Source organism: Euleptes europaea, chromosome 3 (genome assembly GCF_029931775.1).
Source record: "Euleptes europaea isolate rEulEur1 chromosome 3, rEulEur1.hap1, whole genome shotgun sequence".
NCBI lineage: Eukaryota > Metazoa > Chordata > Lepidosauria > Squamata > Sphaerodactylidae > Euleptes > Euleptes europaea.
Genome location: NC_079314.1, coordinates 49185109 through 49212733, shown reverse-complemented (window position 1 = coordinate 49212733; position 27625 = coordinate 49185109). Strand labels below are relative to the sequence as shown.

General features: G+C 42.5%; 1 protein-coding gene across 1 annotated transcript in view; it reads left to right on the top strand.

Moving 5' to 3' along the window:
• Nucleotides 1-27625, top strand: part of CELSR1 (cadherin EGF LAG seven-pass G-type receptor 1) — a 190872-nt gene that overhangs the window by 160872 nt on the left and 2375 nt on the right. Inside the window, exons 22-33 of the mRNA XM_056846844.1 lie at nt 646-813; nt 6491-6617; nt 9244-9444; nt 12592-12766; nt 18847-18959; nt 19554-19633; nt 20731-20857; nt 21794-21919; nt 22748-22884; nt 23228-23331; nt 24427-24588; nt 26586-26828. Coding sequence (XP_056702822.1) covers nt 646-813; nt 6491-6617; nt 9244-9444; nt 12592-12766; nt 18847-18959; nt 19554-19633; nt 20731-20857; nt 21794-21919; nt 22748-22884; nt 23228-23331; nt 24427-24588; nt 26586-26828 — 1763 coding nt within the window. The remainder of the gene's footprint in view (nt 1-645; nt 814-6490; nt 6618-9243; nt 9445-12591; nt 12767-18846; nt 18960-19553; nt 19634-20730; nt 20858-21793; nt 21920-22747; nt 22885-23227; nt 23332-24426; nt 24589-26585; nt 26829-27625) is intronic.

The following is a 27625-nucleotide window of genomic DNA, read 5'->3' as shown; positions in this document are numbered from 1 at the left end:
ACAGGAGAAACTATGCCAGCCGGGGAGAAGAAGGGAGCATCTTAGTCAAGGAGCCTGTGAAACTAGAGAGAAGGCATTCCAACAAAGGTGAGGGAGACGCTGGGGCAGTGGAGAGCTGCAAAGGAGCATGGCTCCAGTCTCCTGGCCCACTCCGAAGCTGGTTGAGGGCCAGTAGGCAAGTGGAGGCCGCTGTGGACAAGGGGGGCATCACAGCAGGGAAGGGTGAGCATGACATATTAGCCCCCACCAATGCAGTTTCTACAGTCCCCATGACCCTCTTGGAGCAGAATTTGGGGGGCTCAATGAGCTGCAACAGGAGGCGGGAATGCCTTGTTCTGTCAGCTTCACTGTACTGGCAATGCATTCGATTGAACCCCATGTTCTGGTAAATGAAGGCTGTGCTAAAGGAGAGAAAGGCCACTGCATTCTGATGTGATTTGATATGAATGTCCTTCCTGTAATATTTAATTGGTGATAGCTCAGTAACACATGCAAACCATCATTTGGTTGTGGCAGTTCTCAGTTGATGGTCAAGTGGTCTTTAGTGCTCTTGAGCACTGAATCCACTGCTAAGACAAAGCAGGTGAAACTTGGCAAAATCAGATCCTTGTTTACATATTTTGTAATTTTGTTTTGTTCTGCCAGGTTACCCAATCGGCCCATCATTAATACTCCAATAATCAGTGCCATTGTTTATAGAGAAGAAGGAACTTCACCCAATCTACTGGAAAGTCCCATTACCCTTGAGCATGCTATGCTGGAAACTGAGGAGAGAACGAAGCCAGTTTGTGTGTTCTGGAACCACTCAATTGCGTATGTGTTATAATCTCCCACTATTTTGGTTGTGAACTGTTACATGTTAACACTTTGATAGTAATGGTGACTCTTGGACATACTTTAAACAGCTAGTCTAGTAAAGAAGGGTGTAATGGCAGCTTTTCTATTCTGTTGTTTGTATGGTGGTGGAAAGTCGCAGCCAACTTATGGTGGCCTCATTGGGTTTTCAAGGCAAGAGATGTTCAGAGGTGGCTTGCTATTGCCTGCCTATTTGTTGCAACCCTGGACTTCTTTGGTGGTCTCCCATCCAAGTACTAACCATGGCCGACCCTGCTTAGCTTCTAACATCTGACAAGATCGGGCTAGCGGTATAAACAGAACAAATACCAAAGTAGTTATAATAGCACCTGAATAAAAAAGAAAATTGGTTTTCTGATGTGGCAAGCTGCAATAAAACTAAAATAAGAAAATAAAAATTAGGGGACAGTTGGAAAGGGGTCTTACTTTAAATGCCAACCAGGATTTAGACCAGTAGTGCCAAAAGAAAGAGAAGGAAGAAGAAGAGTTGATTTTTATATGTCGATTTTCTCTACCACTTTAGGTAGATACCCTGAAGCCAATTGTTTCTCAAGATATTGGGTACAAAAAAAGGGCAGTTTTTTGTAGGAGGAATATTGATGTCTTTTAAAGCCAAGATTGTTTTACTTTAAAGAGAAAACACACACAAACTCGCAAGCTCAAGCTGTTTTTGAAGATGCAGCAAGCTAGCTGAAAGGCACATCTCTCTTTTTAGCAGCTTCCATACCTCCCATGAGTTATCTTCATAATTAGTAGTGAAAAATTGAAAGTACATGCTTCTGGTTGGGATGGAAATATTTTTTCTGTGAGACCTCTGACCTCTTTTCCTCCATCTTTGAGAATCACATGGGGGATAAAAAAAGCTCTTGCCTACCTGAGCATTCTTTTGCAAGAGCATGAATACGAATGCATGTAGTTAAAAGGGGCGTAGCACAAACGTGTTCACACAAGCCAAATCCAACGTGGAGTTAGGTTGCAGATGATTCTGTGGGTGCATCCACATTGCTACCACAACATTTAACATCCGTTGCCAGTGTAGGCTGCTAGTACATCATGGTTAACAATAGGGCTGTTGGAAAAAAAAATTGGTAAAATTCGGATTCGGCAAAATTTGGCCCGTTTTTATTCGGGAAATGCCGAAGTCTGAACTTTCCCTATTTGGATCCGTGGAATTCGGCATGAAATTCGATGTTCCCGAATAAATTCGGCCGAATAAAGCCATTTAAATCACATTTGCGGCTTTCTGCGGCTACGGGGGGCATTTTTGGAGGTAGAGGTCCCAAACTTTCAGGGTAGCTTGGAGGGACCCTACTTGCAAGAACCCCCAAGTTTGGTGAGGATTAGATCAGGGGGTCCCGAGTTATGGGGTCTGGAAGGGGTCCCCCCATCCATCCATTGGAATGAATGGGAGCAGGCAATCCTTAATGTGCATCTAGAGAGCGGCAAATCCAAGGCAAAACCTCCCGTTATTTCTTGTTGGCTATTTATGCACGGGAGGTTTTGCTTTGGATTTTCCACTTTCTAGATGCACATTTCCCCCAGACAAATTCTCAAAACTCTGCAGGGGGGCTTATTGTTGAGAATTGAGAATTTGGATGGGGAAAATGTGCATCTAGAGGGCGGAAAATCCAAGGCAAAACGTCCCATTGTTGCAGACTGATAAAAGGCGTTGTTGTTTACAATTCGCTCCTCTTTACCTTGGGAGCAAAGCCCCACCGCGGCTCTTACTTCCGAGTAAGCAGGCCGGAGGATCAGGACTGCCCGCCCTTTCCTCTACATTTCACTTTTTCCTGTCACCGCTTCCTCAGCCCCGGGGGCACCCAAAAACAACGAAGACCGGGGTGGGGGGGAGTTGAGGTAGGAGACAACGTGGCTGAGCTGTCGCTGTCAGGGGAAAGGAGAAATCCTGAGCAGGGACACCCACGGGGGGCCGGGAAGGGAGGGAATAAGCAAGATGCTGCATTGGCTATTTATGCATGGGAGGTTTTGCTTTGGATTTGCTGCTCTCGAGATGCACATTTCCCCCCATCTGAATTCTCAAAACTTCAGGGGGACTTATTGTTGAGATTTGGAAATTTGTTATAATAAATGTTTTATTGTTTTCTTCATTTCATTAACATATATAAAAAAACATCAATTACTCAAAATCTAACAAGTTAATAAAAAGAAATAATTATAACAATTAAAATAAAAAATGACTTCCCCCTCACTCTCTTCCATCCTAACTTAAATTGTATATACTTTTGCTAACACTAATCCCTATCCTGTTGATTAATATATACTTATCTTATTCATCTAAGTGTTAATTCAATATCTTAATACAACCATAATTCAAAATTATATAAGGGATTAAATCAGAGAATATCCTTTAAATGATCCCATTAAAAATTGCTTTTCACAGTAAAGTCTCCACCCCTCCCATTCCCCCAGAGATTTGGAAATTTGGATGGGGGAAATGTGCATCTAGAGAGTGGCAAATCCAAGGCAAAATCTTCCATTGTTTCTGGGGTAGCCAGAGAGAGACTCACCAACCCATACTGACCTCCAGGCGAAGGTGGCAACCAGTGAAAACAGCAACAATCACACTCGCAAAGAGGAGATCAAGCCGTCCCCCCACCAGGACAGGTCACCCCCCCCCCTTTGGCTTCCCCCACACACACACACACACACAGTAGAAGCCAGTCCGTGGTTTCTGAGAGCCGATGTAATTATGCCGAAAGTGCATCCCGCTCAAAGCGTAAGTAAACAGCGTAACTAGCATGGGTAGTGTATCTTTCATTTCAACACAGCCAAAGTGCATCTTATAACGCTACTAGCGTGTGACCTGCGCAAATTCCGTATCTTCAATATTGATAGATTTTATGCTGCTGGATTCAAATCTTCCACAGCAACAATCACACTCTCAAAAAGGCAATCAGCCCCCCCCAGGACAGGTAACCCCCCCAAATCCCACTCCACAGAGGCAATCCCCCCCCAGCAGAACAACCCCCCCAACCAGAAGACGCAAATTCCAAACGAAGAAGAAGAACGGGCCAGCCGAGAGAGACTCACTGACATGAAATGTACTAAAACAAATGGCAGGCTAGCCCATTAGAAACAACAGGAGCGGCTGCACAGTTCATTGGAAACAATAGGAGCCAGCCAGAGAGAGGCTCACTGACCCACAGTTAACTCTACACGAAGTTGGCAACCGGTGAAAACAGCAGAAAGCACAGTTCCACACAGAGGCAATCAAGCCCACCCCCCAGCAGAACAGGTAAACCCACCCCCCTTTGGCTTCCCCCCACACACACAGAATCTGCTCCCACCCCCCCACACACACACACACAGGAAAAAAGTTATAGAGAAAAGCCCCCAAATGGGTCAAACTGTGGATGTCTTCTCTTCCAGCAGAAGCAGGGGTCAGGAGGAGTAATCCATACTGATTCCAGCAAGCAGCAGCAGGCCAGCTCAGCTCAGGATTTCTCACGATCAGCACAGGAGCAGCAGCAATGGAAGGAATACAGACTCACACACACAGACTCTCTGGATATTTATGCACGGGAGGCTTTGCCTTTTATTTGCCGCTCTCTAGATGCACATTTTCCCTGTCCAGATTCTCAAAACTCTGCATGGGAGCTTATTGTTGAGTTTTGAGAATTTGGATGGGGAAAATGTGCATCTAGAGAGCGGCAAATCCAAGGCAAAACCTCCCATGCATAAATGGCCTTTCCCCCCGCCCGGGCCGCACAGCAACCATGCACACGCACCCGACCATGCACATGCACATGACCATGCACACGCACCCTCCCACACGGGGATCTCTCTCTCACACATACAGACACACTCTCCCCCCCGGGCTGCGCAGCTACCTGAGACCACGCACACGCCCCTCCCCCCATGGGGATCTCTCTCACTCACACACACAGACACTCTCTCTTTCTCTCCACAGGCCGCACAGCGGCCGGGCTCATGCACTCATCCACAGCTGATTGGCCAGAAGAAGATCCAGCTTGGCCACCGATTAACCATGAGAGAATGCTGATTCGGGGGCGCCGAATTTGTATGAATTTATCTGGCGTCCACCCAAACTCGCCGAGTTCGGCTCGTCGTTTTCTCGCCTTTTTTTACTTCAGTTCTATCCGAACTGGAAACTGCCGAATCAGGGAAAATTCAGCTGTTTTTCATGTCGGATGGAACCGAATCGACAGTCCTAATTAGCAACACCGACCTGGGGCCAGTTCTTGAATACATGAAGTTGTCTTATACTGAGTCAGCTCACAGAGGTCTCACACATAACTTACTACCCAATCTTTTTAACTTGAGAAGCCAGTGATTCAACCTGGGACATTTTGTATACGAATCAGATGCTGTGCCACTGAGCCAGAGCCTGTCCCCATGTGTTGCCTTCATGTTTGCTAATCATAATATAACAGTGTATGTAGAAGACTTTATACCCCTGATGTGGATTCAGTCTGGAAAGACTGAATAGAATAAGGGTCAGAGGGCCAAGGCTTCAAGCCCTACTTTCTCCGTAGCCTCCTAGCAAGTAAGAAACAGCACTTGTTCCACAACCCCGTTGTGTTGACAGTTTGGGAGCCAAGTAGAACCCGTCCTGGGGGCATTTTTTCAGTGCAATCCTGAATAGAGCTATACCTTTCTAAGCCGATTGACTTCAAAGGATTCAGAAAGGTTTTGCTGTGCTTAGGATCGCATCACAAGGTTAGGAACCCTCTATTTCCAGGCTTCCCCTTAGAGAATGTCTCTTGCTAGTATGTGAGCAATGGTAATCATTCCAGTAAAAGAATACACAAAGTCCTTTTGCTTTCACTGGAAGAAATATAAACACATGCTTGATTTTTCTAATTTTCTAGAATTTTAGCAATCTCTTGGCCTATATTCTATATGCAAAATCATGGCTATTTCAGCACTGTTGAAAAAAATGCACTCTTATCTAAATTACATATTCCGAAGTGTGGGAAACAACCTTATGCCCAGTGTTAGCTATGCACTACTATAATCCATCTGAGGGCATAAAAATATACACATGACAAAGAATGAGAGAGACTTTTAATAATGGGGTGTTATTACAGTTTTCTAATTGGGGGGGGCAAGTCCTGAAGATTTAGCACCGCTTGAAGATCAAAGAAGCACTGTCTAATAAAGTAGTAATAATGGTTTGCATAATTTACTTAAACTACCTGCATATAAACTGGTCATTGGTCATGTCGAGGCAAGGTTTAAAGAAGAAATGTCTTCTTGCTATTTTAGATGTTGCTTCATGAAACTCACCTACAGCTTCCTTAATGAGGTCTCAGATCCAGTACAGGATCTTCTTCTTCTTGAGGAACAGATGGGAAGGACTCTAGGCTGTAAATTTCATGTTATGCCTTGTTTGTCTGCATTTCCTCACAAAGTCTTGTCCATGGACTTGCAATTGTATTGAAACAATTGTATTGATACTCAGTAAGGGGAGGAAGAAGTGGGTGATGGTGAAGGAAATAGCCATTTAAGAACACCAGTAGTGAATCAGTTAATGTATTCAGTACAAGTCGGCTGCAACTTGAAGGCACTTCACACACACACACACATCTTTGTTAGTGAAAGAACAAATGGCAATGAATTTTGTTGCTTTGTTTCACCTCTTGTCAAGCAGCACTGAAAACACGGGAGGCTGGTCCTCAAAGGGATGCGAGCTATTTTCCAGGAACCACCGCCATATCGTTTGCCAGTGCAACCACATGACCAGTTTTGCTGTCCTGATGGATATTTCAAAGCGTGAAGTATGTGTTGATTTTGGCCACCTTGGTAGAGACAATTATTAAAAAGTGTTTTGCCTTTACCTTGAAAGCCAAGCCACTGGTTTGTCAAGACCTGGTCCCCATAATACCCTGAACCCAATATTTGTGTCATTATCACAAGGACTTTTTTGGCTATCACTCCATAATGGAAATCTGTGCGAAGGCTGTTTTAGTCAGGGCTGTAGAGCTGTCAACTGGATCTGGGGCAAAACATAGTCTTAAGGTCCTCCTCCTGTGACTCCCCAAATTCTGTCAGTAGATAATATGCTTCCCCCCGCCCATCAAGTCGTAGCCGATTTATGGTGACCCCGTAGGGTTTTCAAGGCAAGGGACATTCAGAAGTGGTTTGCCATTGCCTACCTCTTTGTAGCAACCCTGGTATTCCTTTATGGTATTCCAAATACTGAGCAGGGCCAACCCTGCTTACCTTCTGAGATCTCACAAGATCAGGCTAGCCTGGGCTATCAAGGTTAGGCAACATGCGTATTTAAGTATATGAAATATTGATGTCATCAATGTTTTGAATAATTTAGTATGAAATATTTAATTATGATTAACAGACTAAAGTATACAAAACATTGATGATTTCGTTATTCCATGTACAACCAGTGACCTTCAGGGCAACGCTTTTCAGAGTCAAATATTCCCAGAATTTAGCATGTAATGTTTAATGATGCTTGAATACTACATACAATACAATACCTTTATTGGCATCTTGAATACTACATAGTTCTGGCAACAGGCAGAAGTTCAAAGATGAAGAGCTGGAAGTGTGCAGCCTTGTTTGACCACTAATCTTAAGCAGTATGGCCAATATGTGGAGGAGCTTCAGCCTTCTGGGGTCTTGGGGCAATTTCCACCTTTTACCAGCCTTTTCTACACCCCTGGCTTTAGTGATTAAGTTCATTTCACCTTTGCAGATATAGGGCACAATTAGGCACAGAGTGAATGGCTTGCCACCACCCAGTGAGTAACCTGAGGTATTTCCCATTCCCATTTTAAATTTCAGGCTATTTTATAGCTCAATTGTGTTTGCCTCGTTGTTAGGTGAATTATTATCATTCCCATTTTAGAGGCAAGGCTGACACAGTGGGTTGCTCAGTACCACTCAGTGAATCCATGGCAGGAATGCGAATTGAAATAAAGGCTTCCTGGTGCCAAAGAAACATTTGTCTATTGGTTTTAAAAAATGGCTGATGATAGAAGAAGGTTGTAAAGTAGGCCTGAAACCAAGCTTCAGGCTGCCCCTCCCAGTGAAATGATTATGATTTTTGCAGCCAATCCTGCTAAGCATCCTGAAGAAGTCTATTCTGCCCTTATTCATGCTCAGTTGCAGTTACTTTATTATAGGAATCAGGCTCCCTCTTCACTGGAGTAGAGACAAGTTCCAGCTTGCACCAGAATGAGAAAGAGTTCTGAAAATAAATTTAACAATGATTCGGAGCTACTTCATACATTTCCCTGATGTTTCTGAATTTGGAGAACCAATTCCTTGTCACTGACTTGTGAAGAAAGGGAGCCTGCAGGATGGTAGGTATGTAGAACAGCCCACAACCAGCAATAAGCCCTGCTAATGATTGTCACTGCTGGTTGCTAGTGACTGTGAGTCAGTTTATCCATGTACAATCACACTCCACTAAGCACCCCTCTAGCATGTACATGAGTCCTCCAGAGCCAATTACCAATCCGTTGGGGAGAACTAGCATCACAGCCTCATGGGATTGCTGTCCTGCAGCCACACAGCTCCATCACCTACACTGAGACAAAGCCATTTGCATGCAGAGGACCTGCTGTAGGAAAATTAATGGTGACAGCCTTTGCCACGCCTGCTGCTGTATGCATCACAGCTGGAGGCTGGATTGAGATAAGCAGGTGTGGGTTCTCCTACCTGGCAGAGCTTCCACATTTGTTCTGTGCATGCACTGGGCAGACCCAGATTGTTCCCTTAACTCCCAAACAATGAGGACTAGAAACATTGTTTATAGTAAGTCAGTCTTGTAATTCTATCATAGGTATATGCTTTGGGTAAGGTACAAGATTCCCTCCGAAATTCGGTGTGGAAAACCAGGGATACAGCCCTAATTATAGGTTGATTTATCACAAGACAAGTGACTTTTTTTATTAGAGTCTGCGGACTGTGTTTATGGGTAATTTAATCTTCAATGCATGGATTATACTTGTCTTTTTAAAGGTTGTATTACAACTCCTATAAAAGGATTTAGTTGAGTTTACTAATCTTGAGGGTTTTCCTCTTGGCACAGGATGGTTTCCTATTGGTATGGATATACTTCAGGAAGCTATAAGTATAGAGGGGGGAAAGTAAAAACTTGTTAAGTAGTTTGAAATCCACTTAATTGTGGTTTTCTTTTTAATGCTTTTTTAAAAAAAATCCTCCAAGTGAGTTGAGAGTACCTGACATTTTAAAGGCTTATTTCGCAGGCATTTTTATCATACTGTTAAGATTGAATCATCACCTCTCATGCTCTCATGCATTGCATGGACAATTTTTGTTCTCAGATGAACTACAAAATTGGTTTTGCTGAGGTAAGGAACTGTAACCAAAAAAAAAAAAAAAAAAAAAAAACTCAACTTTTCTTCCACTCCACAGAATGGTGAGGCACTTCCTCTGAAGATTATTACCTACACGACTGTCTCCATCTCACTGGTAGCATTGCTACTCACCTTTATTCTCCTGGTATTGATCCGGACTCTGCGGTCCAACCTCCACAGCATCCACAAAAATCTGGTGGCTGCCCTGTTCTTCTCGGAACTGGTCTTCCTTATAGGAATCAACCAGACAGATAATCCGGTAAAATTTAATCGCAGCAGCTTTTGCATAACATGCTGTTTTCCCCTAGCTTTAGCATTTTTAAAAAGGTTTAGATGACTTGAGGGAGAGTCTGTCCTGCTACCAATCCTCAGCTGGCCTTGTTCCCTCTTAGAACAATTCAGACCAAAAAGAAGCACAGGAGCTTGTTCAACTTTAAAGCCGAAACAGCATGGCACAGAGTAACCACACGCTGACACTGTTCCCCTGAGCATCCAGACAGTGCTTCCCCCTACAACACCACTATTACACAAGTCATTCAGATACAGTTACAGTTCAGAAACAAGGAAGATCCCCATTCTCATCCCTGAAAGGGAAAAGGTGGTTCCTGGACGTTCTGCTAGCCGTTCATCTGGGCACCTGCATGTGGCCCCAGCAACTTCGTGGTCATCTTCTGACTCTGTCCCGTACGTGCACCCTCTCCTCCTTCAACAGTGCTCAGGGGTGAGAGTGGGAATCCTCCCTGCACCCCTCCAAGTGAACTACGGCTTTTCAGACGTGTAGCAATGCATCTCATGGATGGTCTAGCTTGCAAATGGACGTGTGGGATTAATAGCCTACCACAGTGATGAGAAGGCATCTAGCTCAGTCTTCTCCAACCTGCTAGGTTTGCACCGGTAGAGAGATTCTGATATGAGGCTGCTTTCAAATAATCTTCATTTGTGAAGAGGTTTTTTGCTTAACAATTCAAGGCACTGAATAGGAAAAATAATGGGTGTTTAGGGTTTTCAGTCTAGATGTGAAATAATGTAGACAATGCACTGTCTTTTAAGTTGGCTATCCTTTAAAAATTGTGTCCTTACTTAATTTTTAATAAATTATTCAGAACAACTGTGTAGGTTTTATGAGATTCCTTTTTGCATTTGCTAGGATTTTCATAAAAGAGTTTATGTTAGGGGAAGAGCCCCGTGGCGCAGAGTGGTAAGCTGCAGTACTGCAGTCCAAGCTCTGCTCACGACCTGAGTTCGATCCCAACAGAAGTTGGTTTCAGGTAGCCGGCTCAAGGTTGACTCTGCCTTCCATCCTTCTAAGGTCGGTAAAATGAGTACCCAGTTTGCTGGGGGTAAAGGGAAGATGACTGGGGAAGGCACTGGCAAACCACCCCGCAAACAAAGTCTGCCTAGAAAGCGTCGCCCCATGGGTCAGGAATGACCCGGTGCTTGCACAGGGGACCTTTACCTTTTTATGTTAGCGGGCAACCACAGCATCCCCCCCCCCCACTTTCTTCACAGTGGATCTATCATTCAACAGAAGTCTACTTCCCAGTCTTTTACTTGGAAGCATTTTACAGAGTCCTTTCATCAGCATCATATTGTATTGAAAAGGGCCTCTCTCTGAAACAAGTGCACGGAGGCCTGTCAACGGTGTGCATGTTTTCCCAAGCAGCTATTAAACCTTCCTACTGGAGTCACACACTGATAAGCATGAAAAGTCAAAGAATGTGGAAGTGCAGACAAAGTGGAGTGGCTTGACATACAATTTTGGCTTTTATAGGTTTTGTAAACTGTCACATGGAAGGGAGAGGTTTTGGTCATCCGTGGATGACTGATAGGCAAAAATGATTTGTTTTCTTTGTTGCATACCTGAAATTAAGTAGTTTTCATCGTTATGGCCTCTATGAGGCTATTTTAGAAGCCTTGACAAAAGAAGAAAAAGAGGAGTGTTGCAGTAGAGAAGTAATAACTTTTTTAAGGGTTTACTGAAACAAATTAGAGCAACCCAAAATTTAGATCCAAAAGATTAAGGGAGGCCTGTATGGTTTCTGGGGGAGGTTCAGTTCCTCCCCAACTCCTTCATTAGTCCAAGAAACTGGTGCTTTCACACATGCCAAATAATGTGCTTTCAATCCACTTTCAATGCCCTTTAACAATCATTTGCAAATGGGTTTTGCTGTTCCACACAGTAAAAACCAGCTGCACAGTGCATTGAAAGTGGATTGAAAATGCAATAGTTGGCATGTGTGAAAGTGCCCTAAGTCAGGGGTCTGCAAACTGTGGCTCCCGAGCCGCATGCGCTCTTTGGTGCGGCTCTCCGAACTTGGTTCGGAGCCCCTGCTCTTGCGCCCGATCGCACCAGCAGCAGGGCTGCGGAGCCGGCGCGCCTGAGAGAGAGAGAGAGAGAGAGAAAGAGGGCGAGCGGGCGTGCTGTCTCCCCCCCCCCGCCATGGAGAATGGCCGGGTCCCCCTTTCCCTTGCCCTCAATGGTTGGGAGGCTAAAGCCTCCCCTACCCTCTAGCCGCATGATTGCTGGGCGGGCGGCTCATCGGTTCCTGCCCCCCCGCCTATCAGCTGTTGTGCGGGGCGGGCTTCCTTTGGTAGACGTGGCCTCCGGCTGAGTCCCATTGGGAGGCCATGTCTACCCACTGGCTTTCTTGGCGGTAGACCTGGACTCCGAGGAGGGGAAAAAGTCCCCCTTCAGAGGCCAGGTCTACCAATTGGCTTCTATGGCGGTAGACCAGGCCTCCAGACGAGGACTCCGGAGGGGGAGGGGGAAATGGCAAGGACTTACAATTTAATTTTTATCAATAAATAAGATCACTATTAAGTATGATATCAAGTTTTATTCAGTGTACCTATAGTTTAATTAAGACTTAAAACTTTAATTAAAGTTTATTAAGTTAATAAACAGTATACTTACCTATATAGTTTAAGTTTAAGAAATTTGGCTCTCAAAAGAAATCTCAAGCGTTGTACTGTTGATATTTGGCTCTTTTGACTAATGAGTTTGCCGACCCCTGCCCTAAGTCCCAATCAATTCATGTTTTCCCAATAGTCCAATAGCATGGTGGCAGTAGTCCAGCCCATGTTTGGTCTACTGCTAAGGGTCACTGGCATGGACCTTTTCTTCTTCAGGCTGAGTGGTTCCTTCATAACTTATGACCTGCTACTTTGAATGCAGCTGCGTATTGCAGCATGCCAAGTGCAAGATGTCTCTGAATAGCAGTTGCTGGGGGAGGTTGTGGCTTTGTGCTTACGCAGGGCCTTACGCATTTCTAAAGTAGCTCCTTGAACACTGCTTTTACTGGGGTTTTTTGCTTAGCATCTATCCAAGATGCAGTTGTAGTGGTAGAAAGTTTTTTGGTTGGGCAGAGGCAGCTCTAACTGACTAGGATCCTTTCCTTTCCCCCAGTTTGTATGCACTGTGATTGCCATTCTTTTGCACTACTTCTACATGAGCACCTTTGCTTGGATGTTCGTCGAACAACTTCACATCTACCGCATGCTGACTGAAGTGAGGAACATCAATTTTGGACACATGAGATTCTACTATGTCATGGGCTGGGGGATTCCTGCCATTATAACAGGTAAAGATGAGTAGGCATCAACGAAAGGATATAAGCGAATAAGACTGGAGGCGTTTCTGTGCTACAGAAGATCCCTCCTTCCTGCCCCATGTTTTAATTGTTGTTTTTATGTCTTAGTCTATATTTTTGTTCTTGTTTTAATGATGTGTTGTTCTTTTTGGATGGTTTTAAAAAGCAATTATTTAAAAATGTATGCTGAAATTTGTTTGCCACTTTGGTGGCTCTTGTGTGAGCAGAAAGGTGGAATATAATTTTTGTAAAATAAATAAATGCCAGATTGTTATGACCTGAAGAATCCCAGGAGTTGCAGACTGATGAGAGTGCTAGATGTTCTCTGCTAGAGATCCCCAGTGCTACTGGCAGGCGTTCAGTCCCCTGAAGATGGAGCGTTCTCGTTGAAGCAGGACTTGCCCTGTAATTTCTTTCTAAGCCTAATTCTAGTAATCATCTCATTTTAAGGGTTATCCTTATAAAAATATATTTAGATGTTATCATCGATTCAAGGCACATTAAGCCATGGCAGACAGAACTTCTACTGAATACACCTTGCCTTAACTAAAGTAATTGCTATATAAATAAAAGTGCATATATATTCAGGTTGAAACAAGAGTTTTACACATTCCTCAGGAATAATTTAGTTTGCTTTATTATAATTACTTCATATGATGTGTCTTCCAAGCAGAGAGACAGATAAAGAAATAAATATATTTCAAGTTTCACATGCACTGCAGAAATATTGGGGTATATCCAACCATCCATGCATTTTGCAGAGCAGGACTTCGCCATTTCATCTCTCTACTGCAGTCTACTGAGTCCAACAAATATTTGTTCCTGGGAGTGAGCTGATCCTCAGGAACAGCACTGGGGCAAAGCAGGAGAGGAGGGAAATGGTGGAAATCGATGCCCTCTCTTCTGAAGATTTAAGTGTCATCGTGAGAGCCAGCGAGGTGTAGTTGTGGTATCAGACGAGGATCTAGGAGATCCAGGTTTGAATCCCCACTCTGGGTTGTTGTGAGGATAAACTATTTGCAATTGCATATGACAGGGTAAAATGGAGAAGGGGAAAATGTTGTAAGCCACTTTGAGCCCCCATTGAGGAGAATAATGTTGTATAAATGAAGTAAGTAAATTACAGTGCAATCATAAGGGGGCAAATGGGCAAGGGGAGCAGACTGACCGTTATGCCGGTTATCTCAGAGATACGCCCCCAGTGCCGCTGTGCCACCTTCAGGCGCCGGCACAGTTCTGCGGTGGCTGTGTGCTGGTGCTTCTCAGGTACATATAATTTGATTTGATACTTTGTTTCCAGGTTGCAGGTTTCATTGAATTGCTTTGTCAGCAATTTCTGACAAAGATTGGTATGCCAAACTATGAGGAGGCTTTTTTCTGGTCCCACAAACATCCTAAATATATTGATTAGCTTTTAGCATTGTCACACTTCTCCTTCCTGTTTTGGTCCAGTCAGAAGTTAAGGTTTAAATTACTGTTCCAGTTGATCGCTGCGTCTCAGCTGGTAGAATGCATACCCTTCTTTATTTACCCTGTGAATGAAAAGGATTTTGTCTGTGCTTGAGTAGTTTGGGTAACAGAGTATTTGTTGGCTCAAGACAACATTTCTATGAATGCACAGGCTTAAATCATGTTGCAAGAAGAGGCGTTTAAAAAAATGAACTAGCATACATGATAATAAGAGTTTGGTATGATTGGGACCTTCCAGGAATCAACATGTGCTGCTGCATTCACACCACACTGAATATTATTGCAGTGTTGGTGTTATGATGGATCTCCTTTTGTTTTTATTTTTTTCCCCTCATCAACCACCCCGATCACTCCTGAGACTTATGAAGTGTCTCTTGTTGTCTTTCTTTCCCACACTTTAGAATGGTTGGGGGATCCACCAAAATAACCCTTTCTTTATATAAATTAGAATATATGACACAATAAAGGTTTATTGAAATAAAAACTCAAAAAAATTCAAATGGATTGGCTTATTCATATAGCAGAATTCAGTAGCAAATGATTGTTGCGGTGCAGTATCCAACTATGTGTGGATGTAGCAATGGATGTTCCTTGGACAATAATTGTGGCTTCCAGTGGTCCATCAGGACATACCACACCTGAAAATCGGGTGGAAAAACTGTAAAACGTAGGTCACTGAGAAATAAATCGCCCTTATTATTTCATGTTAGAAAAGGTCTCGTGGTAGCACAAGTTGATACAGACTTTGAAACTGGTTGTAACATTACATTTTTCTATTCATAATTATCAGGCAAGTGTAGGTAAATAGGGAGAAAATGTCCGAACATTCATAGTCAGTATGTGAAATTTTCCTATCTTCCTCTAGTCTATATTGCTTTCCCCTGCAATATTTTTGAGATCCCGTTTCTACAGTTATAATGTGTGTATGAATTAGTGAGGCTGTATCTGAGGAGTCTTGATGCAGAAAAACTTAATTTCCCACCAGTTTGTTTATCTGAAAATGCCTTCAGTGTGACAGATAGCTAAAAGTCAGAAATAGTAGGTAAGGTGTCTGCAATCCCCTTACTGACATTGTGTTCCTTATTCTCAGAAATGAATACACTGTACCAAAAAAACAAAAATTGCTGTGTTCCTTAGCATCTTCTTTTTCTTTAGGGAGGTCTTTAATCTAGATTCAGGGGCCCTTTGGGTTTCTCAGTGTTAAGTGGAAACTTTAACTACCCCAGGAGGGCAAGGTATTGTCACTGAAACCTGGAATGATAGATAAGGCTGGAGATATACATTACAAACTTCAGATTTTTAAAACGCTAGTGAGGTCCCTAATGCAGAATCTGTCAGGGAAATTGTCCAGATCATTGCACATTTACCAAGTTATCTTTGGTGTATTTATTCTTATTAGTCAATAGCTCAGCTTCAGTTTTCAACCCATTGTAGATAGGAACTATTACAAGTCATTCAGATTCACCAGTTGGAATATGTGGGGATTAGTTCATGTGAGAAATATTCACACAAGCGAAACCTTTCAGAATGTCAACCCAGATTTCTACCACATTGGAATTTCTGTTGAGCTCAGTCGAACATTCCCTTTTTGGTGTTGTTGGTGCGGCTAATGATGGTTTAACACATCAGATGAGATATTAACCATATTGAGCAGCACTTCACGTTATAACAAAGGTTGGGTAGCCTTGTGCCATACCTTTAGATTACTATGCATTCGAAGGACATCCTTGTGTCAGAAAGCATCAGATAAAGATTGGCACAGGCCAATTTTGGCTCTTGGAGGTATGCTGTGTTTTTCAGACAAATTTATTTTGTATTTAATTAAGAATCTTAGCCTTATTATCTAGCAAAAAGTAGTTTACAAATAAACATGCTCTTCACCTCTTTCAAACATTACCCCCTAAAATGGTTGCCCCGTGCAGGGAATCCCACCAGAATCAACCTTTTTGTAACATTTTGAAGCAGGCTTTACACAATCCTGAGAAATCTATAAACTGCATCATGCAGGGATTGCCAACCCTTGTTGAGCCTGTGGGCACATTGAGAATTTTGAGGACAGTTAGTGGGTACCACCACAAAATTGGGAGAGAAGGTTGCAGAGACTGGGAAAGGAGGAAAGACAGAATGATTGCTGAGAATCTGTGTGGAAATGGTTGTAGGAAATGAGACAGAGCAAACAGTGGGGTGAGAAACCAAGACCTAATAGAGACCTGAGAGGGAAACCAGAGTAGCAGAGGCTTAATGTCAAAGAAAGGAAGGGGTCTATGGCAGTGATGGCGAACCTTTTAGAGACCGAGTGCCCAAACTGCAACCCAAAACCCACTTATTTATCGCCAAGTGCCAATATGGCAATTTAACCTGAATACTGAGGTTTTAGTTTAGAAAAAACAACTCATACATTCACATATTTTGCGTTAAAAGAAAAACACAATAACAGAGCTTTTAATGATACAAACAACTTTTTATTGAAAGGTAAAAGTTTGCATTTGGCATGCATCTCTCCAGGACTCGTCCTCTGCTCAGCCACCAGACATTATTGTACATAAGTAAACAATTATACTGTGCCTGAACCTCCTCAAGAAGTGCTTGAAACTGTCGACAATTCAGAGCACGAGCCATGATGTAATTCACCATTTTTGTGACATCTTTGAGAACATCGTCAATTTTTTTGAACAATTAATGTGATTTTTGCTGTTGTGTGCATGCTGATAATTTGTCTACCCTTGGTTCATACTTTGTAAGTTTGAGAGCAACACATGCAGCACTCAGGTCATCTGTTAGCCTGTTTCTGGTGTTAGATTTGATATAATTCAAAGCTTAAAACAGCTGCTCACAAGCATAAGATGATCCAAACAAAGTAAGGAAAGCAATCCCAAGTTCTTTCGTTGACATAAAATTATTTGGCAGAGAATTCCACACTTTAAGGATTTCATTTTCAGAACTAAGTGTGCTGTCCTGTGTCATCCCTTCTATCTTCTCAAGTGTTTCACTCAGGTCATAGAATTTATTTTTCCAGATAGAGCTTTCTTGAAATTCTATTAGCTCCCTTTCCAGATTTTCTAAATCTAACCAGTGTAGGCAGGAAAGATCAAGTTCTTCAAATTTGGCTTTATCTGGAGAAGTAAGAAAACACAGAGTTGTCTCCATCTTACGGAACTGTAAAAATCTGTTACTAAAGTTCACCTTTGCAGCTCCTACAATGCTAAAAAATTCCTTGTAGATTTCCTGATGGCTTGTAGGATTGTCTGCAAATGTTGTAGAATTTTCTAAATGCTTTATTAGATGGGCAGGGCCCCAGACAAACTGAAGAGGGGCGGCCCCCCGACAAACAGCTGAGCTGCAGCCACAGCTCAGCTGAGAGAGAGGGAGGGGCTTGCCCCGGTGCAAGGAGAGGGAGGGCGCCAGCGCAGACTTGGAGAGCATGGGCTTGGGGAGAAGGAGCACCGCCCTGAGCACCCTCTCCACGGCAACACGGCACAGCCCTTGGCAGATGTGACGGGTCTGCGCGTGCCCACAGAGAGGGCTCAGTGTTTCGGCTGCGGCACGCATGCCATAGATTCTCCAACAAGGGTCTATGGCATTGAGGGAAACCTCAAAGAGAATGTAAAGATTTGAAGGGCTTTTGTATGGAAAGGAAAGATTAAGAGCATCAAAAGGCCAAAAGGGCAGGGTGAAAATCCTTTGGGGCAGGATATCTCATTCCTGTTGAATTTTATAGTAGGTGAACTTCATGCCTAAAGGCAAAAAAAGAGTCCCATTTTAATTTAGTAAAATGTTAACAAGGTAAAATGTCGAAACTGAAAAAAGTTCATTTTCTGCCAGCTCATATTAGAATCAGATGTTTGGCCATAGTTTGATGCAAACTCCACAAACAGGTATTCAGTCTTGGAAAACAGTCTGTTTCTGCAAATTATATTACTACATTTTAATAGACTTTCCCACAGTACCTGATGGTTAGTTATTTCTGGGTGGTAGCTACTCAAGAGAAAGGAAAAGCCATATTAGCCAGTGTGGTATAGTGGTTAAAGGGAATCTGGAGAACCAGGTTTGATTCCCCACTCCTCCACATGAAGCCTGCTGGGTGTCTAGACACAATTCTCTCAGAAGGCTTTAAGAGGGGAGTGGACATGTTCATGGAGAATAAGGATATCCATGGCTACTAGTCAAAATGAATACTAGTCATGATGCAGTACCTATTCTCTCTAGTATCAGAGGTGCATGCCTATTATATTATGTGCTGTGGAACACAGGCAGGATGCTGCTGCCACTGTCGTCTTGTGGGCTTCCTAGAGGCCACTGTGTGAAAAGACTGCTGGACTTGATGGGTCTTGTTCTGATCCAGCATGGCTTTTCTTATGTTCTCTCATCTCCACCTACCTCAAAAGGTGCCTGTTGTGGGGGGAGGGGGGAGGCACCCTCCTTATAATTGTAATCCACTTGGAGACTCTTTACTGTAGAGAAAACGGTATAAAAACCAGTTCTTCTTCTTTTACATAATAGCTATTCAGTACTCTATGAAGTGATTCTGAATATGAATCTTGAATGTTGTTTGTGGATTCCACACATCAGAGAATTTTTCCCTCTTTTGTGTTGCACTATAGGCCTTGCAGTGGGTCTGGATCCAAAGGGCTATGGGAACCCAGATTTCTGCTGGCTCTCTGTCCATGATACCCTCATCTGGAGCTTCGCAGGGCCCATTGCGATTGTTGTGGTTGTAAGTATTGCAAAGGTGACACCGTGTAGCGTTTGCAGAACTGAAATTATATCTGTCATGCAGTCTGAGCCTTCGACAATCTCCATGTTCACATTTTGTATGCTTCTCCTAATATAAACCAAATATACCTGTTACCATTGATAATTAATCCTAAATCTGTAAGAAATCTTAGTAGTATGAAATTATGTGATGGCTGCCATTGCTGCAAATGAAGAAAGCTTTTAGTGATGTCTTTATCACTGCTAGCTAAAAATGTAGGGTTTCTTTTTAAACTGGTCAGTGGTCAAAATCTTGAAAAGCAGCATTCCCAGTGACAGCTGGCTTGTGTAAGTACAAGGTTTTCTTTTCTTTTTTGATTCAGCCTGTTGACTAAGCTTGATCCTTAGGGTTGCTTTAGAAAGCCTGTTTTACTACAGGGACAGGACCTCAACACAGCTTGTAGCTGATTCAAAGTGCCTTGAATTATGAAAGCAAGGTATAATGTTGAGGGAGGAGTTCTTAGCTTTGCAGAATTGAGGGCAGTTTGGTAAATTCATAGAAGAAAATCAAATCTCAAATAGCATTTTGAGCCATATTTATTTTTTTCCCTTCAAGATCAACATCGTAATCTTCATACTGGCAGTGAAAGCATCATGCAGACGAAGGCAGCGTTCACTGGAGAAAACTGGAGTCATGTAAGTTTGTAGCTGAAAGGAAATACTTCTGAGCAGTGATCATGCAGGGAGATCATGTCTTCCAAGTGGAACTTCACCCGTGTCACAGTTTTCCTCCTGTTAAAGAAAACTTTGATTGTTGAACACACATGAAGTTGCCTTATACTGAGTATGACCATTGGTCCATCAAGGTCAGTATTGTCTACTCAGACCAGTAGCACCTCTCCAGGGTCTCAGGTACAGAACTTTTCACCTCACTTACTGCCTGGTCCTATAACTGGAGATGCATAGGCGTCACTGGGCCTAGAAGGGTGTAACTCTGTTTAGGACTGCATTATTAGACTGCAGTCTTAAGAACACTTTCCAGGGAGCAAGCCCATGGATTTACTTTAAGTCTTACTTGGAACTTACTTCTGGATAAAGCTGCTTAGGTTTGCTCCCTTAATCTAGTTGAGTGTCAGTCCCTAATTTTGTAATTTCTTACACCTTTATCCTATGTGATCCCCACTACAACTCATTTTTATTTATAGTATTGCTATGGTGATTTACGCACTGAGAGATGGTATAAGAAGTACCCTCTAGCTAGACTTGACTATTACACTTCCTTTAACAGCATAGTTCCTCTGGGACATAAGCAAGCAGAGAAAACCTTAAGACATAATTAACACTGTTTTCTTGTCAAGCCTAGAAATTTGTCTCACTGTCTTTGAGCAAATTAAAGGCTAGTCTTCACATTTTACTCAGTGGTGGAGAAGCAGTGAGTGATCCTATACAATGGAGTATCTTATAATTCACTAACTGTATGCTAGGATGCAAATATTGGTGATTTCTAGTGATAAAGAAAAGGGGAAGGAATAGAAAGGCAAAGAAAGCATATTGTTACATTCCCTAGGGCTGTTATCTCTCTCTTCCTCCCTCCCTCCCTCTCTCTCTCTCACCTTTTGCAAAGGTGATATGGCAATGGTATGACAGAAAGCTAGCATTTAGTTTTGTATTTTTTACTATCAGTATAGATGTCTGTTCTTTTAGAATGCAGGGTGGGTTGAGAATGGGAGAGCATGTGCAAGGGACTGCAATATAAAATGGACCACTAAAAATGATTGTGTGGTTTTATCTAGCTCTGTACTACGTACAGCTTTCCTCCTGCTTCTCTTGATAAGTGCCACCTGGTTGCTGGGGCTGATGGCAGTAAACAGCGATGTCATGACATTCCACTACCTCTTTGCCATCTTCAGCTGTTTACAGGTAAGTTAGAAAATTCTGTCTTAAAGGCGTATCATTTATCTCCTGTTGCAATGTCCACAGTGCCAGATTGGGCCACAGGCTTCTTTCTACATATTTAGCTGTACTTGTTTTGACTACTACAGCAGTTGGACTGTGTTCTAATAGACTTTTCAGTTGCAGTTTATATTTTCTAGTAAGAGATTAGACTGTGAACCTTTGAAGATTTATCTTTTGACTGAAGATTTATCTTTTGGCAATTGTTTGAATTGCTTGAAAAATTTGTAATGTATGACATACTATTGCACTGAAATGGCGATTTACTACTAGCCTACGTGCTGATGTTCAGGATCTGCCTGTTGAATTTGTCTTGAAATATAGTTCCTTCAGTCACAGAATCCAATCAAAAGGGGACTGGTGGCATTTCATCTGGGAATTATTCCCATGCATTCTGTTATTTTGTGTGTGGGGGGGGGGGTTCTGTAAATCACCGTGATAATACTTTATTGAAAAGCCAGAGCATAATAAAATACATTAAAACCATGTTAATACCATACTTTGGTTTTCTTTTAGTAGAGCTTGGTAAGCATCTCTTCCCTTCTCCCCAGTCCCTGACAACAGATTTGTGTATACCATCTCTTCCTTCTGTTCTTATTATCTGCCCCTTAAGGGAGTGTAGCTCTCATCATAGTCAGTGCAAGGCACCCAGGCTCAGCCTGTGCCAATTTGTCAATGATCTCTAGGCAGTCTAGGAGAATAGTGGGACTGGAAAGAGTTACATGCAATTTGGTCATGCCTATTTTAATCATATTCAACAAAGCCACCTTGCAAGATCATCAAAGAGATGATTTGGCAGAAAACCCAGATTTTATTTTTTCATTAAGAAGGGATGAGACTGTAATGTGTCATATGTTTTCTCTTCCCCCCTTCACTTCCTGGTCCCATCTCAAAAAAATCTAGGGGCTGTTCATCTTTTTCTTCCACTGTATCTTCAATAAGGAAGTCAGGAAACATTTGAAGAATACTTTCACTGGAAAGAAGCCACTTCCAGATGATTCTACAACGACAAGAGCCACATTATTAACTGTAAGAAATCATATTGCAAAGGAGTTTCCTTCCACTTTCTTCTAATCATGATGCATTCTGACACATTTGCTCATGCCAAATTGTATCTGGTATCTTTGCCATGGTTCAGAAATACATCTTGGCTTTAGCATGCAAAATAACAAGCTTTTGAGGCCTTTGTGTTCTTAGCATTTCGCTTTTGGGACTGGAGAGTTTTTACAAATGTAGTTGGGGTGTTAATTGTAAGTTGTATATCCCATAATTTTTCTAATTCCTTTTTAACAGTATGCATTTGTGCATTTGGCCTGCGAAAGTGAAGAAATAAAAGCAGCTGGTTGCTTTCAGGGGTTGCTCCTTTTAAAAGAACACTATAATGTTTTCTTGTTTGTAATATGTTTGATTGTTAAAAGCAATGATCATACTAGAAGGTCTGCTTGATACAGAAGCCTTCCTTTTTGTTACTATTTAATTATGTTTGCAGCATCACAGTATAAACAGAGCATTCCAACAACTTCTGTCATCTCCACACACACACACACACACACACACACACATCAACTCAATACCCAGAGGAAGGAGGGGGGGAGAGAGAAAGAAAGCAGGTTTTTAGAGGGGGGTTGTGTTGTTGTTTTTTACAGTGGAGTATTAAATCATGTATTCCTTTCCCATACACAAACTCACACACACTACATGGTTGGAAATGGTATCACTAAAGTTTAGTTGTATGCTGTGCGTAAATCTTAGCTGTAATCTGATTGTATTTCTAGATTTCCTGTTGGGGTAATTCCTAAAAGAAAAAGGCTGGTTTATGGGTTAACATTTGTCATTATGTTTTTTCCCTCCTCTTAGCGGTCCCTGAACTGTAATGATACATATATAGAGGAGCCAAATATGTATCGCACCACTCTTGGGGAATCCACAGTCTCCCTAGAAAGCACCGTCAGGTCAGCCAAGAGTCACAATAGCTACCTTGCTTATATCCTCAGGTAATCTGGTGGTGGTGCATGGCTTTCTGGCCTTTCCTTTTCGCTTTATGTTGCTTTTTCTAATGACAAAAAAAAAATCATCGCAATTTCTGCATCAAGTTTTGCTTAAGTTATCCTTGCCTCACAGCTCTCCAGATTGGTTTTGTGTACTGATACCTTTGCTTGTTTGTCATTGTCATGGAATTGAATTAGCCCATTTGAAGAAAATCGGATGATTACGACACTGGCTGCACTAACACTACAGGCAGAATATTGCGTTTGATAGAGTGTACTAGAAATTCAGGTATGCTACTGGTGTTAGTTCGCCTGTCAATATACTGACTAGGAAACTCTTTATCTTTAGAGACGAAGCTGCCCAGAAGCTCAGCGTCTCATCAAGCCAAGCAAGGGCTGGTCATGCAGATGGCGATTCTTCCATCTTCCACAGAAAGCCCTCAAAATCCAATGGTAAGAAGGATTTCGGATAAGAATTAATTGTTTGTTTGTTTATTTTACAAAATCTATATCCCGCCTTTCTGCCCTCACAAGGGCCACCAAGGTGGCTAACATATTAAAACAAACACAACAAAATCACATTTTAAATATCAACCCCCCCAAAAAAACCTATCATTAGAACAGTTAAAACCAGAGCTAAAATACATACCAAACATAAAAACAATTAATAACATTGGGCAGGAAGGAGGGATCACTGAGGGAATGGCAAACAAACAAACATGAGTTTTCACCCACTGGCAACAGAAAGGAACAGAGAAATCTCCCTGGGGAGAGAGTTTCAGAGTTTTGGTGCCACTACTGAGAGGGCCCTCTCCCGGGGTGCCACCCACCAAATCTCAGAAGGTGGGGGTACACAAAGAAGGACCTCCAAAGATTATTGTAGAGTTCAGGTAATTATCTACAACAAGCAGTCTTTGCTCCCCTCCAGCCACATTTTAATATATACATAAATGTTTCTTTCATGGTCTGCTCAGTTTTAGCACCCTTAAGCCCATAAAAAAGAATATGGCTGTTCATGTGATTCTCACATACCATTGAATAAGTCAGGAAGAAACGTCTGGACTTCAATTTTACATCAGGGCTAACTTGGGATGTGACTGCAAGTCAGTTTTCAGAGCAGTGAAGCTGCAAAAACTGTGTATATAAGGCTACTCTGCAGGATCCAATTTGTTGGACAAGGCCCTCCAGCACACAATTTGTTGGACAAGGCCCTCCAGTGTGTTGAGAGGACAGTACATGTACCATAGACCTGATTCACATGATCTTCTCCCTTCCATTTTTTGGAGGGGAAAGAATCATGCAAATTGGGTCTGTGTAAATATGGGCTCCCAAATCATAAAGTCCATATATGCATACTGAGACACTGAGATTATGAACCAAAGCGCAAGATAGAGAATTCTTATACTGAGAATTCTTCATAGCAGTCTTACATGACTCTCTTGTTGCATATAGGGAATATTAGCATCTGGAAGTCAAAAGTGCCTCTTGATTTTAGTCCTCACTGTTCATTCAGGTTGCCCATTAGTAAAGCTCTCTTTACGTACACAGATCATGATTCCGATTCTGACAGCGAGTTGTCACTTGATGAACACAGCAGCTCATATGCCTCCTCCCACTCATCTGACAGTGAAGATGATGTTATTGAAACAGAGAAGAAATGGAACTCTGGAAAGAACAATGAGCGGGGTCCCCTGCATAGCACCCCCAAAGGTAAAAGTGTAACAGCCTGTGTGCATGGATTCAAAAATAACCAAGAGTGTCAATGTGATGTGCTTCAGAGAATATCACGGTCTTCCTCTTAGAAGACATGTTTAAAGTCCCACACAGTTAAGTTGGTCAAAGCCTGGTCCTAGACAGCTCCCTATTTTTTGGTTCAGGTTCTCAGTTTGTAAAACCACGTGTGTGTGAACAGGACAACAAAAGCAAAATGCACCGTTTGGCCACCATTTGCCCAAAAAGGTTTTTGTGGATGGAAGGGATTACCATCCACGCAGTGCATCTTTCCTGTCTCCCCCCCCTCCCAACTGCAGCCCAAAATGTCCCCCATAATGCTGCTTCCTGGGTCAAAGGACACCCAGGAATAGCATGGGAGGGTTGGAGGTCTGCTACGGGAGGGGAAAATTTGCAGACATCCCCCCCCACTCCCTTGAGTATACAGAAATCCTTTGATGTATCAATGTAACATATCGTACAATATTCAAATTTACATATAACAGGAGATAAAGGATAGCTTCTTAATTCATCAAACCTTTTACTTTTTAAGTATAATGTACAATTAGGATTTCATCCTTGGGAATTATTTGCTGCTCCTAGCACACAAACAAGAGTTTAATTTTTCAGTGAGTGCATTGTCAGTGCTGAAATTCCTAATTGTGTTGCTTGAGAAGTAAGAATACTGGAGGGTGTTTTTTTGGAGGGGGGGTCAGACAAGGATGTGTTTAGTTCCCTGTCTGTTCAGTCTGTACATAGAGCACATCATAAGAAAAACTGGACTAGATTTCGATGAAGGTGGAGTGAAAATTGATAGAAGGAACATTAACAATTTGAGATATGCAGATGACACCACATTACTGGCAGAAAACAGGAAGACTTGAAATGACTACTGATGAAGGTTAAAGCAGAAATACCACAGCAGGATTACAGCTGAACATCAAGAAGACAACAGTAATAACTGAATTACTCAACTTTAAGGTTGAAAATGAAGTCATTACAATTGTTAAAGACTTTCTGTTCCTTGGCTCCATCAACCGAAAGGGAGACTGCAACCAAGAAATCAGAAGGAGATTGAGACTGGGCAGGGCAGCCATGAAGGAACTAGAAAAAGATCCTTAAGTGTCAGGACGTGTCACTGATGACCAAGATCAAGATCATTCATACCATAGTATTCCTCATTACTATGGGTGGGTGTGAAAGTTGGACAATGAAAAAAGCTGACAAGAAGAAAGTTGATTCTTTTGAAATGAGGTGGTGGTGGAGAGTTTTATGGATACCATTGAATGCCAGAAAGAAAAAATCAGTAGTTTCTCGATTAAATCAAGCCTGAACTCTCCCTAGAAGCTAAAATGACTAAACCAAGGCTATCATACTTCCTTCATGTTATGAGAAGACAAGAGTCGCCAGAAAGGACAGTAATGTTAGGGAAAGTTGTAGGCAGCAGGAAAAGAGAACAACCCAACATGAGATGGATTGACTCAATCGAGGAAGCCACAGTCCTCAGTTTGCATGATCGGAGCAAGGCTGTTAACAATAGGACATTTTGGAGGTCATTAATTTACAGGGTCGCCATAAGTCAGAAGCAGCTTGAAAGCACTTAACACACACACATTTGGGGGGGGGGTGCTTATACATGGTAGGTACAGCAGTGAGCAAAGGATGCCTCGTTCTTCCCCAAAGCACTCGGCCTTTGTGGAATGCAGGTTTCCAGGTAGCTGGAGAAGCCGAGATAGAAGGCAGGGGCCTCCTTGATCCTAAGACTGAGATTATGCATAACCCATTTTGGTTTACCCTGACTGATGTAAGAAATGTTTGCACTGTATGAAAAGTTTATTAATGAATGACTGAAGACAGTTGGATTAGTTTTGTTTCTGTCAAAAATGGTTTCCAGAAAATGCTGCTGAGAGTACAAGAAGCTGTCGAAGGCTCTCTGAAAGTTTCCCAACTGAGGTCTTTTTTTCCTTTGGTTTGCTTTTTTTGTGTGTGCTCTGCAGTTGATTCTGTTCCCAACCACGTGAAGCCCTATTGGCCTTCAGAAGGCATCACAGCCAGCGATGGCGAGGACCCAAGTGCTAAGCAGAAGCTCAAGGTGGAGACCAAAGTTAATGTGGAGCTCCATCGGGAAAACCAAGTAAACCACAGCAGTGAGGTCCTGCATGACCAAGAGAATGAAGGGCAGCAGAAGGAGAACAAGCCACTAGCCCAGAAGAACAACCTCCAGCCAGAACAAAGGAAAGGTAACAAGAAGTTGCATTACAATAAAAAAGGGAAAAGTCACCAAATTAAGCTCTTGGGAGATTGTGGTTTGGGACCCCTTCATGCAAGATCTGCTTTAGATGTACACCTAAAAATGGTGTGTGTGCGTGTGTGTGTGTGAGTGGATGTGGATGTAGAAACAGACTGGAAGTGCACTTTCCATATAGAAGTATGGTAGGGAGTGTGAACCACTCTGCCTCCACCACGAATCATTCCTCACACAGATTTAGGTACAACAGCAGGTCAGGGCACTCACAATTCACCACCCATCTCATCTCCCTTTAATAAACATTGACTCCCCCCTCTCCTCTTTCCCAGAGTCATCTCCAGACAGAGCAGCCCAGTTCCCTTTATTATCCATTCCTCACCCAGTTATTCCACAGGACGTTTAGAGTCAGAGAACCTGATACTTTTCCCCCTTATTTGCTGTTACTGTGTATTTAATTAAATTAACCACCCACGGCCATTAAGGTTGGCGTATCTGTGATATTTTCCCTGAAACACTAGTCATCCAATCAACAGGGAGTAAAAAGAGAAAATGGAGTTAGTTTTTATTTACAACTTCAACAGCAGGGATGACTCAAACACAACAATACATTGTTCCTAATACTTGAATGTATAATCCCAGATCACTCCTGCAGGCCCAAATTACAAAGTTCTCAGAAGTCAGCTATAACACAGGCTGCTTCCTTCACAGTCGCAGAATCCTCCTTTTCAGATTGACCTGCTCTCCTGCTTCTCTCTGTCTTCGACTGCCAGCCTCCCCCCAACATTCCAC